The sequence below is a fragment of the Neospora caninum genome, chromosome IX (genome assembly GCF_000208865.1).
Source record: "Neospora caninum Liverpool complete genome, chromosome IX".
Taxonomy (NCBI): Eukaryota; Apicomplexa; class Conoidasida; order Eucoccidiorida; family Sarcocystidae; genus Neospora; species Neospora caninum.
The window spans coordinates 2,564,103-2,576,725 of NC_018390.1; the positions used below are offsets into that span (position 1 = coordinate 2,564,103).

Genomic DNA, 12,623 nt, shown 5'->3' on the forward strand with positions numbered 1-12,623 from the left:
GGCGAGGCGTGGGCGCCCGGGCCTGCGGGGGGGAAAAGGCAAGGAAAATTTGAGGAAACGGATCGGAGAGAGGCGCAAAAAAACAGAGAAAGCAGAAAACCAGAAAAACGGAAGGACAAAACGGATTTTGCGACAGACAAACCGATTGAGCATCGAATGCCGGGGGCAGGGTCAACAAGAAAGTCGCGAAAAAGCGATTCAAACGAGTCGGGAGACAGATGCAGTCAGCTGTCTCTCGTCATTTCTCTCTGCGCAGCGTGCCGCGTGTGGTGTACATACACTCCAAGACTCGCGACTGGCAACCGCAGTCTCATGTTTTTTCTCCAAGATTCTCGCTTCCCAGCCTCGCACAATTTGGGGAGAAGGTTCAGAAAGGGTGAAGAAAGTACGCTGTCCTCACCCTCGCCTCTGCAGCCAGGCAGAGCCAGATCCCAGGAAAGGAAGCATACACCCGACATCCTGTCTCCCTCTGTTGTTGCGTCTTTGCACAGTGCCCTTGTCCCATTTTCACGTCTCAAATAGCTTCTTTGTCTTTCCCTCTTCCCGCAAAGTTCGCCTGGTTGTTCACTTCTCAATCTGCGTGGCTGGGAACCGGAAGGGTCGAGAAAAGTTCGTCCCTGTCCCCGGTGTCTGTGTTCCTCGGTGTCTGTGCCTGTGGCCCGATGTGCTGCCCGGTTTCGAGTGTATCGACACTTCGGCTCCGAAAGCGTGATGCATCGAAAGAACTCTGAGGAACTTCGCGAAAGGCGCCGTGTCGGTGCTTCTTCGAAAGCTACATCACATGCGATGCTGTTTTCGTGTTGCGAAAGGACGGCGAGGCGTCCGGCTCCTAACGGACGAAGGAATTTGTGGCTACACGCGAACCGAGAGTTCGATTGGCCGTGTTTCTGTGAATATCCTATAGTCTCTCTGCGGTCCTTTCTTCCGCTTTAGATTTCTTCTTTTCAATCTTTCTTCTTGGCGCGTCTCCGCTTCGCCATTCTGACTACCACAAACTGTCGCCTTTTCTGCTCAGCTCGCTTCTGTCCTCCTCTTATCCGTGCAGCCTTCCTTCTCTTCATCTCTTTCTTAGCATCGTTCCCTGAGCTTCTTTCTCTGCCATCCATTGTTATATCCTTCACCTGCTCATTTTTCCAGGAGACGCCTCCCTCTTGCCATCTCACTTCTCGTCGTCTTTTTTGTCGTTCTCTTGTTCATCCTTTCCACCGCTCTCGTGTCTATCTACTCGTCTCTCTTTCTTCCGATACATTTGTCTATCTCTGTATCCATATATCTATCCATATATATTGTTTTTCGCCCGCCAGTCTGTCTGCCTCGTTCTCTCTGTGATTGTATCCGTATCCTTCTCCCTTCCTCCTTCCCCTTCTTTCCATTTCCTTCTCTCTGTTCGGACCAGCCTGTGGGTTGATGTCCAGATTCGCGGCGATGGTGGCAACGACGTGTTGCTTTCAGGGCCTTTTGGCCGCCTCAGCGAGCTCGTCTGTGTGTCATTCTCCGTCTTCTCTCGCTCTCTGCATGCCGTCTGTCTCTTCTTCGTTTCTCAGAAGAGTTTTACACAGAAACGCGCGGACTTCCGATGTCGCATCAACCAGGCCGGAGAGGCGACGCGACCCCGCGTCGGCTCTGGCCGTTTCCCCGCCTTCTTCCTCTCCCTGGATTTCCTCGTCCCCGTCCTGTTCTTCCTCCTCCTCTTCCTCTCGCTTCTTTCCCTGCACTTCTTGTTTTTCTTCTTCCTCTTGTGCCGCTTCGTTCTCGCCGTCTCGGGATTTCTGCCCAGGCGTCGCTGCGTCCCAGAAGAGAGGCATGGCCTCCCTGTCGAAGGCTGAACAGCACAGGAAACGCATGCGGAAAATCATGGACAAGCGAATGGCGTGGCGCCCGCCCAACGTCTCTTCGTGAGTCGCTAGGAGACGCGGAACAGGAAACAAGCACGGAACGTCCGGCAGCGAACGGACGTTGTCGCCGAGAAAAGACAGCAGACGACGCCGTGAAACGCAGACGACGCCGTGAAACGCAGAGCGACTGAAACGGGACGTCAAGCGGAACAGAAGCGAAACACGTGAAGAAAGAAGCGATTAAAGGAGAGAAGAATGAGACCGAGAAGAGAAGAGAGGTTCGATATCAAAGCGACGACGCCGCGAAAACGGGAGAGAGATGACCGGGAACGTAAAATGCGGAAAGGACACGGCGAACAAGAAAAGAATAGGGATCAGGGCGAAGGGGGGGGGGAGGCGCAGAACAAGAGCCAGGGGAAACGGCGGGGACGAAGAGAGGCACGCAAGGGCGAATGCAAAGGCAAACAAGGCAACGGCGGCGAACGTCTGCCCACGCGCACAGACGCACCTCACTCTTTGCATTTCTTGGACGCGTGTTTGGGTGCGATTGCTTCGTGTTCCACGCCTTTGAGTTCTTCACCTTTTTGCGTTCTCTCCTTCTGTTTTTACCAGCCGTTATCTCCGAGCTGAAGCGGACTTCAACGTGTTGAGCATCCAACGTCCACGTGCAAAACGCGAACGGGACACGCACGAAGGAAGGCAGCAGATTGTCGACTTTGCTGATCCAGGTGCTGTCGCCGCGACTCAGCGCGAAGGCGCAGAGAAGCGCGACAGGCGCCTTCTGAAGCCTCACGAGGTAACACACAGACAGGTGATGAGGGTGCTGAGGCAGCTCTCTCCGCCTCTTCTTTGGCTGCTTTGATCGGTGAAGAGCGAGACAGTCGCCCAGAGTCGCTAGCAGCGCCGCGGGTGGGGTCTGTAGACGTGAGACAGTAAGAACTGCGATTTCACGAGTAGCGCTCATCCTGGCAAAACAACCAAATGGGCATACCTGCGGGTTTCACGCTCTCTCGCCTTCCTCTTCACTCTCCTGTCTCCTTTTCAAAAAGATCGAGAAAGACACAGGGGGACGGCTCTTCTCCTGGTAGCCAGAGAGCCCGCGGTAGCACCGTCGCGCGTGTTCGCGGGGGGGGAGGGGGGGAACGGGGGTGGGGGGGGGAGGGAGAAGATCCCAGAGAGATGGGCCCCGGCCTCGTTTTGCCCGCTCTATCTGCTGATTGTTTTGAAACACTCCTCTTTCTCACAGAGACGGGAAGCCGCTGTGGGTTGTCTCTCAGGTGGCGAAGCTCGTTGGAGCAAGCAACAAAGTTGTCGGGACTCGCGACGACAAGACGACAGCGGCAGTGAGCGCTCGGCTCGAATTGCGGCCCATGGGAAGCAGAGAACCCTTTCTTGAATCGCGGGAATCAGAAATACTGGACGCAATCTCGCGAACCGACTTAGCTTCCGTTGAGTCGAGCACAGCGACGAGTCGTTGAGGCACGCGCAATCTCCCCGACGATCACCCTGTTCCTTCATTCTCTCTCGTATACGCTACCTCTGTCCTGTGCGTCTATCTCTTTCGGTGCCTCTGGCGTTGGCTGTGTGTGTCTCTCGCCACGTTTGTTCCGGTGTTGTGTGTCTCTTTGTTCGTGTGTCTGTCGCCTCTTCACGGACTCTTCTGTTCCTGTCTTCTCGGTGGCCTCTGTCTTCCACTTCAGTGGGTTAAGGCAAGGGGCTTGTTCCCGAGTCGTCCTCCCTCTTGGGGAACTGTTCCTTCCCGGCATTGCCGTCCTTCGTTTCCAGGCAGTGGGCTCTCTGAGTTTCTCTCTCGAGTCGTTCGCGCGCCGTCTCGCCTTCTGTGTTTTCCTCTTACCTGTTTCTCCAGTCTCTGCGTCGGGGTCACCTACCGTCATCCGCCCACGTTACCGAACTTACAGCGCAAGACGTGGACTTTCAACAGTAAGCAGCCTCGCAAAGAAAGACACAGAGAGAGCGAAATTCGCGTCGGGCGCAACGCCCCAGAGAGGGAAAAGACCGAGAGAGAGAAGAGAGCGCGAAACATCAGTGAACCGAGAAAGAGAAACGAGCAGGAGAGGAGGCGTGAGGGACACGGAAGAAACGCTGAGAGGACGAAAGGACGGCGGAAGCAGATCAGAACGCAAGTTGACGAAGGGGTATTGGATCCTATAAACGTGACGCCAGGCGGGGGAAGGCGACAAAGAGGAAGCGAACGTGAACCCATGTTTCTGCCCAAGTTGGAAATCCAACACGCGGAGCGGACTCAAGGGCGCGTGGTGTACACACAGCCCCGAGAGCGCGGCGAGCGAGAGGAAGCCGAGACTGCCGGGGGAATCGCGTGTTCTGTCGTCTGTCTATGTGGGTTTTCCCTCTCTTCTCTCGCTCTTTCAAAGTGAATTTCCGTGTCATGTCCGCTACGGTGGATCGCCGGAGGATGCGGCCACAGTCGCTGTCAGGCGTCGTGGTTTTCAGCTTGGCCGTCGTCTCCCTCCTGTTTCCGCCTCGGGGGATGAGGTCACGAGACTGACAAGGCGGGCGCACTGTGTTTCCTCTTCTTGCTCGACGTCGTCTCGAGAGCTCTTCTCGACTCTTTTCGCGCTTTCCCTGCAGGCGGCCTGAAGCAAAGGACTTCGGATTTAACGCCGCCGATCGTGTATTCGGAGCAAGGGGCTTGTACAAGGAGAACGACGTCGACTACTACAAGAAATTCTTCAAGGACAGATATCGGCGGCTCGATGGTAACAGAAAGTCTCAATTGCCTTCGTTCAACTACGCCTCCGGTGTCAGTGCACCCCGCGCATAGCTGAACATATGCACGTATATTCCGATATATCCATTCAGGGATGTATATGTTCATGTATTGGTAGCCATGTATGTCCGTGTTTTCCTGTCATTCTATCGGGCTCTCTCTCCTTACTTACCTTTAGAGGTGTATATACTACTTTAGCTGACTACGGTATATGTCGGCCACGTGCCTGTTTATTTATGCAGATGTGTATTCATGCATCAGTTTCGATATCGCGTTCTCTCGATGCCTCTCTGTGTGATGTCACCCCATGGAGGTGGATAAACATCGCGATGAGCTGTGTGTGAAAAACGATGTGAGATGGAGACACGTCTGGCCGAAAGGCAACTGCACATCTCTCACGTTCACCTTTTTTCCCGAGGTTTTGTGTCCAGGGAAGGAGCGCCAAGCCTCGCAACTCCTCAAGGTTCAGTCGGCCGCCGACGGGGTGGCGAAGAAGCCTTCAAAGCAGCCGTACATCCCCCCGAAGAAATACTGGTACCCCACAACCTCTCGTCATCTACGTTTTGTCTCTGCTTTCTTCGTTAATAGCGTAAAATGCGTCTTGAGCTGTACCACAATCGCGCGAATCCAAGGCCTGGGACTTGGCTGGCCACAAACGCCCTCTTGGCGTCTCTGCGGCGACCGGTTTCAGGCGCCACGTGCCTCCTCGCCCTCTGCTTCCCAGCGTGTCGCCTCGCCCGTCTGGTCTCCGAGCGAGGCGTGTCCGTGTCTTCTCACAACGGGCTTTCGTCCTCGCCTCGTTTCTTTCTTCGTTTTTTCGCATGCATTCTCCGCCCCCTGTGTCCCCCTCGGCCTCTCTCACCTGTCCTTTCTGCCTACGTCTTTGCCTTGGCGTTTTAGGTACAAGGAGAACTATTGCTCCCCGCTCCCGTCCGAGGTGCGTAACCTCCCGAGTCTGACTCTCAAGTTTGCGCTGATGAACGAGGCTCGTCTCGTCAAAACAGGTACGTCACGCGCGTCGTGCCCACATCTGCGTCTCCTTATTTACAGTGCTGTCCCCTCGGCCTGCTCGCCTTCCGGCTTCACTGGGGAGGGTGTATCGATGCGGCCAGCGTCGCGTTTGCGTTGCGACACTTTCCGCCGAAAGGAGGGGCGCGGGGGGAGACGGAGGCAGCTCCTACTCGCGCCTGTCTCTCTCGCGCGCTTCATCTCAAATTTTCTCAACGGCCTTGGTGTCTGACTCGCGGCGATTTGCTATTTCGTTTCCGACGAACTCACGAGATAGCGCAACGTCCCTCCAAACATGTCACCACGGCGTTGAGCCTGTCTACATCCGGACCCTCGGAAATCGCTTTCAGTCATTCCACTCTCTGTATAAAACAGCGATACACGGACACAAATGGGGCAACATAGAGAGTTGCAGATAGCGACATCGACTTGCTCCTGATCATACACATGCATATGCAAATATATGCCACGCCGCGTACATGCATGCATGGTCTCTTCCCTTTGTGCATCACTGGGGATCATCGAGTTGGATGGCCTGTTTCTGCGTTTGCATTCTTAGCTCTTTTCCTGAGCTTGCTCTGTCTTTCGGTTTCTTTTTTCGCCATTTTTCGCCCCTCCGATCCGCCTGTTTTCCCTGGTCTTCTCTCAGGTCGTACCCCCTTGAACCTTCCGCTCTGGCGGGCCTTCGAGGCTCGGCTGTTGCAGCTGGCGGGGCCGCGCACGCACGTACGCGCCGCGACGCTCCTTCGGGCTCTGCATGCAATGAGCAAAATTCACCACCCTGTCCTTCCGGCAACCATCGAGGGAACAATCAGGTGACTGGCAGATCAACGAAGTGCATCGACAAACGCCTCGAGTTCTCTGCACAGACACCTTCAGGAATGTCACTATCTCCCCTTTAAATGCGTATATCCCATATGCATGTACATATATATATATACATACATACATGTGTATGGAAGTCCGATGGGTGTAGGTGTTGTATATTTTGGTATTAGTATTTTGTACGTTAACGTCTGCATACTGGGAGCAGCACTCGCCTTGTTCGCGCTTCGACTCCCGAGGGACAAAAACCTGAATAGGCTAACAGGTGAATCAAGGGGTGACAGGATACGCTCATGCACACGCTTCGCGTGCATGCACAGGTTTCTGCTTGTTTTGTCGGCGTGTAAACGAAGCAGCGTTCTCGGGACAGCCCGAGTTGTCTTTGTCTTTCGCCCCTCGTGAGCGAAGCGTTCTGCGCCGCTTCCGTGCCCACATTGTTATTCTCTCGCCGCGGGAGTCTTGCGCTGTAACTCTCTCACCAAAGTTTCCGCGCCCTCCCTGCGATGTCGGATCATCCGCAGGGGGTTAATGTTCCGAGAGGCGAGCCTCAAGCCTCAGCACTACGTTTTTCTTTACCAGGTAAGGCGGTCCTCGAAGCCTCGTCTTTTTCAGCCTCTTCTCTTTCATTCCCTCGTTTTCGAACGCCAAAAGCACAATCAGTTGACGCAGTTCAGCGTCTCGAGAACCACTCGCTGACGCATCCAAACGAAGGCGCCTCCCTTCGCGATGGACTTCGCCCGACACAAACTGCCCCCCTCCCCCGCCCTTCCCCCCCCCGTCAGCAGTGAATGTCCCCGTCTCGTTCGTGTGCCATCGCCCGCGCCCCACCTCTCCTTCTTCTGTTTTTTTTGGTTAAGCTCCTGGCGTTTCTCTCCCATCCTTGTTTCGCGGAGGGGATGCGCGCATTTCGTGCACCTCATTGCGTTCCAGCCTCGCCCGGGCCGAGTCGTTCTCTCTCACGGTCGATTCCCCTCTCTTTCCCACCCCCTCCATCTCTTTGCCGTGCTGGTTTGCGTGCGTCTGCATGCCGTCGCGCATCCGCTTCTGCCTCCGGTGGGGCTGCAGGCGCTCTCTCGATTCCGCTATCGCCACGGCTACCTGGTGAAAGGCCTCAAGGAGATGATGCTCTCTTGGTCGACTCTTCGCAACAACTTCCTCGTGAAGGTGAGGGCGCGCGATATACACGACGAGCCCGAACGCCTGGAGACCGCGAGACAACAGGCGTGTTTTAGCGCCACTTGGGGATGCGCAGTGCTACCAAGCGCGTATGAACTGCGAGTTGAAAAAAGCAGCCAGACTCGCTGCAACGCAATGTCGTCCTCCCACTCAGCACGATCTGTCGCTAATCGCGCGCCTCCACGGAACAGCGCCAAACAGCCGGAAGGTTCCTGGAGTCACCCAATAGACCTCATCGCCTCTCCTCAAAACCTTACTCACTTCGAAGCATACAATCCCACGCACACCTAGACAGATTTATTCATATATATATATATATATAAATATATATATATATATATATATATGTACATATATGTACATATATGTGGTGGAAATAATGTATATATGTTATGCAAATGACGGCGAGGTGTTGGAGATGAGGGGAACCCGGCCACGACGCGAGCGCTGGGTAGGCGTGGCCGTTGCATCGCGTTTCGCTTTCCGTTGTGCTGGCAACCTGGTACGAATGCGAGGAAACGCGTCTTCTTGCCTCGGGAGGGTTCTCGCCTGCCGCGTTTCCCTGTCAGGAGGCGCAAAGAGGCCTTTCACATGCACGCGTTCTGCGTCCAGAAATCGACGTGCTGTCCTCTGTCCAGCAGCGGACCTCCGCTTTTGCCCTTGGTCCTTTACAGGGCGTATCTCTCCGCCGTGTGTGCTGTCCGGGAAGACAAGGGAAAACGGCGACAAACCGAGCGAGACTTATCTGCTGCCGGCTCTCGCAGAACGCGCCACGGAACTGTTTCGCTTTTGTGGCGAAAGTGTCTTCTGATTCTGCATGCGATTTTGGGGCCCCTGCTGCAGGCTGCAAACGCCATATGCAAGCTCGACCTCGCTGATCACATTCTCGTCCAACCCCTCAAAGTGACACTCGCCGCGCGCATTCCCAATTTCTCACGTACGTCTACATATACATATATACATATATACATATATACATATATACATATATACATATACATATATACATATATAGATATATACATATACATTTATACATATACCTATATACATATACATATGTACATATACATATATACATCTACATATATACATATACATATATACATCTACATATATACATATACATATATACATATACATATATACATATACATATATACATATACATACATTAACAGATATACATACATAAACAGATATATATATATATATATATATATACAGACATTGCCGGTATATGCATCCACATACGTAAACGTGGGCAAACAGCTGCATGTGTCCGCGCATATGTGTAGATATTTTGAAGGGAGGTGGTCTCTTTCATTTCCGTGCATTTTCGCTCTCTCTCTGTAGATATACTCGTACGTATGTAGATATGTGTATTCATGTGCAGACAACGACGCGTATACTCATGCGATCGCAATGTACATATTTATACACGTATGCTCGTGGTTAAGATTCTGTTGTGTCATGTTTGAGGATTTGTCTCCCTGTGTCCTCGTTCGCCTCTTCTCTCCTTTTACTCTCCCTTTTTTCTTTGATCTTTTCAGCAAGCGACTGTCGTCGGCTGAAGTGGATTACTGTCCTGAACCTGTTCTCGGACTCCATGATTCTCTCGTTCCTCCGCGTATGCCACAAACACGAAGACGTTTTCCAAACCTACTCGCGCAACCTGCAACTCGTCGAGCTCTATCTCCGTCTTGAGAAACCTGAGGTGTACGCCCAGCTTCCCCCCACGACGCAGTTCTTCCTCGAGTGTCTCCGGAAAACCCACACTGAAGGTGTGCAGCCAGAGGCAAAGTAACATGCATGCATGCGCCCTCCCCTGTGCTTTCCCCGCCGTCTCCCTGTTTTCTGTCGGTGGCTCCTAGCTGTGTTTTTGAGGGCGACCGTGCTACATTTCGTCTCCTTTTTTCTCCTTCGAAGCATTCGCGTTTTTCTCGCGCTGGCGTCGCGGTTCTTCGCACGTTCGGCACCTGGGTTTCGTGATTCTGCTGTTCTGGTAGCCGTTTTGCATTTCCTTCCTGTACCCTTGTCTCGCGTTTGCTTAGCTTCTCCGCCTGCCGGATTTCGCTCGTCTCTGCTTGCGAGAGGAGAACCTGCATATGCCTCAGGAGACGTCGATCTGTCTCATCGTCTCGCGGTTTGCTGCTTCCTTCAGATGCTGAGAGGGACGAGAGTGACGTCGATTCAGATGAAGAGGAGGATGCAACTGAACCGCCGCTCCCGTCCGTGTTGGGAGACATCCAACAGCCTGAGCTGGCGTCGTCTTCCCTGAGTGTCGCCGACTTCCTCCCTCATCTGTCGACCGCTCATCCTGCTCCCTCTGCATCTCCTTCTACTCTCTTTTCCCGTCCTCCATCTCCTCATTCGTCGTCTTCTTCTCCCTCTTCGTCTTCTTCTCCCTCTTCGTCTTCTTCTCCCTCTTCTTCTTCTGTTTTGCCTGTTGCGTCGTCTTCGGAAACTGTCAGTGAGGCAATGAACCCTCCTCGAGGCCACAACGCAACTGCAGTCGAAGAACAGGGACACTCCACGAACCCTCCCCACGGTCCACCCACTGCATCCGAAAGCTCGGAAACAAACGAATCGGCGCCCTCCGCTTTGCCGGCGCCTTCGCCCAAGTGTACATACAGCTCCGCGTTGCATGCAGACGTTAGCAACATGCTGTACAAGATCGGCATTGACCACACTAACTCCGTCATGGCAGGTATGTCCTCTTGCTCCCGTGTGCCCTTTCTCGTTCCGGATATATTTATTTTGTTATACAGGTAGTATACGTGGGATTGGCATGTGTACGGAATACGAGTATTAACCAGCCAAATATATATATATATATATATATATATATATATATATGCGTGTATAGACACTCATGTCAAAATGAAGTTTCTTCGGGGCTGTTCTCCAGAGAGAGACGGTTTTTTTTTTTGGCTTTCCCAAAACGCGCAGGGTGAAGGTCAAGAGGCCGTGCCGCGTTTGCGGCATTTTGCGGCTCTTCTGCCTCCTCGCCATCTCGCTGCTGCGCGTTATCGCCGTTTCTTCGTCCGCTATTCTGCGGATCCTCATCGAACGTTCAGTCACGGATTCTCTCCCGTCGAGTGCCCCGGGGAGTTGGTCCTCCGCGCGAATAGAACGCCGCCTCTTTCTCGTGAAGGTGGAATCGTTCTCTCGCGTTTTCTCGCCCTGTGTCTCTACCTCACTCTCTTTTTTCCCCTCCGTCTCTTTTCTCCCCCTGAGAGTGTCTCTTGACTCCCCTTCTCGTGTCTCCTTGCGGTCTTGTCCGTTCTGTCTGAACCGCTTTTTTTCACTTTTTTCTTCCTTGCATGCGCTCCCCAGGCCCGCTGACAGTCGACATGTTCCATGAGGCTTCTCAGACGGTCATTGAGACGTGCCCAGCCTTTCAGTTCTACTCCAACAGCGTTCAATTCACAGCTCTAAGCAAAAGGTGAGACTGACGAGAGACCCTCCCCTCTAGCTTATCTTTTTCAGAATGGTTTTTAGGATGCGTTTTGAGTTACGCCCTCTCTCCCTCTCTCTGCGTGTCCCTCTGGCGGCGTCTGCTCCTGCCTCGCTCACGGGGTGGGTGTGGAGTCGAAACGTTTTTTTTCTCGCATTTGCCTTCTTGCGCGCCTGCAGGAGACACCAACTCCTCCTGTCGATGGGCTTTAAACTTGTCCTCGTTCCGCATCAACGCTGGTCGTCGCTGGCAACGGAGGAAGAGAAGAAAAAGCTGCTCATGTCTCTTCTTCCTCACAGCGTCCTCCACTCCGCCTTCTCGCCGGCGTCTCTGTAGTCCTTTGGTGTCTCGCACCGACGAGACTACGCGTTCTTTCCGCGCTCTGTCAGCTTCCCGTCTCGCCAGAGTGTCTCTTTTAATTCCTTCTTTTCGTTTATCTCAACCTGCGACACTGCGGTCTCAGCATGTCCGCATTACCGCAAGAGAACGAACGCTTTTATCGTCTCTCTCTCTCCCACTGTCCTCTCCATTACAGTTTTCCTCCTTTCCTCTCCCGGCGCGCACGCTGTGTGCGTCTGTGGATGGGGTGTTTTCTTCGCAAGCTAGCCGCGTTGTGGCTGCTCTCTCTGGCGCGAAATTAAAACGCAGGAGACTCTCTTAACAGGCTGCAACTGAAACAGAAAACTCTCTTTTTTCCTCTATAGTCTCTGTGCCGACCCCCCCTTTTTCCCTCTATCTCGCCATTCTATATATGCGTCGCAACAGCCACCAAAAAAACCAAAGGCTCGGCGTGTTTTCTCTCTTCTCTCTGTTATACGCCTGGGGAGCCTCTTGCTTGTCACTATACCTCCCTCTTGCTCTCCCCGTTTCCCTCTTTCTCTCTCCTTTTCCCTCTTTCTCTCTCCTTTTGCATCTTTCTCTCTACTTTTCCTCCTGTCTCTGCGGCTTTCCATTCGCCTTCTGCTCGGCATTGTCGACCGAGACAGGAAGCGAGAAACGATTCGCGCCCGCAACAAACGCTCTCTCCTTGCGCGTCGGTCCTCTTTCTTGTTTCTCGCTTTCCTTCTTTAGCGTTCGAGAATTTGTCTGCGCCAGGCGCCATCGAGAAGGCGGCTAGAGCAGCGGAAGAGAGCTACGACACAGGCAGCCGTTCTCGAACGCTAAAGAAAGGAAAAAGAGAAACAAGGAAAGAGGACCGACGCGCAGGGAGAGAGTATTTTTTTCAGCGTAGCAAAACGGGAGGAAAGCGGAGAGGGCGTTTCCGAGAGCTCCCGTAGAAACACGTATTTGTCGCCGGCAGAGAAGCGTTCGAAGTTGGAGATACGCCGGATCCGACTCGGAGTGTACAGACACCCGAGACGCAACCCGACCGTGCAGCGACAGTCGACGCAAACACGAAAAAGGGACGACAGTGGAACGCACGTGAGACAGGACTTGAAGCCGTCCTCGAGACCAGAGAAAGCAACAAGAGACAGAGAAACAGCGGAGTCAAGAAAGCGCAGAACGCACAGTGCGCGAACCGCACGTTTCTTCATCCATGTTTTTAGCGTACCCACCAAGCAAGAGAAAA

General features: G+C 53.3%; 1 protein-coding gene across 1 annotated transcript; it reads left to right on the forward strand.

Moving 5' to 3' along the window:
- Positions 1-1,803: 1,803 nt before the first annotated feature.
- Positions 1,804-11,389, forward strand: NCLIV_041570 (conserved hypothetical protein; the record flags this gene model as incomplete). The annotated part of the gene is made up of 15 exons (XM_003881065.1): positions 1,804-1,895; positions 2,448-2,631; positions 3,113-3,178; positions 3,703-3,776; positions 4,446-4,573; positions 5,016-5,118; positions 5,485-5,588; positions 6,242-6,407; positions 6,939-6,996; positions 7,483-7,581; positions 8,437-8,530; positions 9,147-9,377; positions 9,758-10,303; positions 10,933-11,041; positions 11,233-11,389. 15 exons carry the CDS (start codon positions 1,804-1,806, stop codon positions 11,387-11,389), a joined length of 2,211 nt encoding a protein of 736 aa, XP_003881114.1.
- Positions 11,390-12,623: the final 1,234 nt, after the last annotated feature.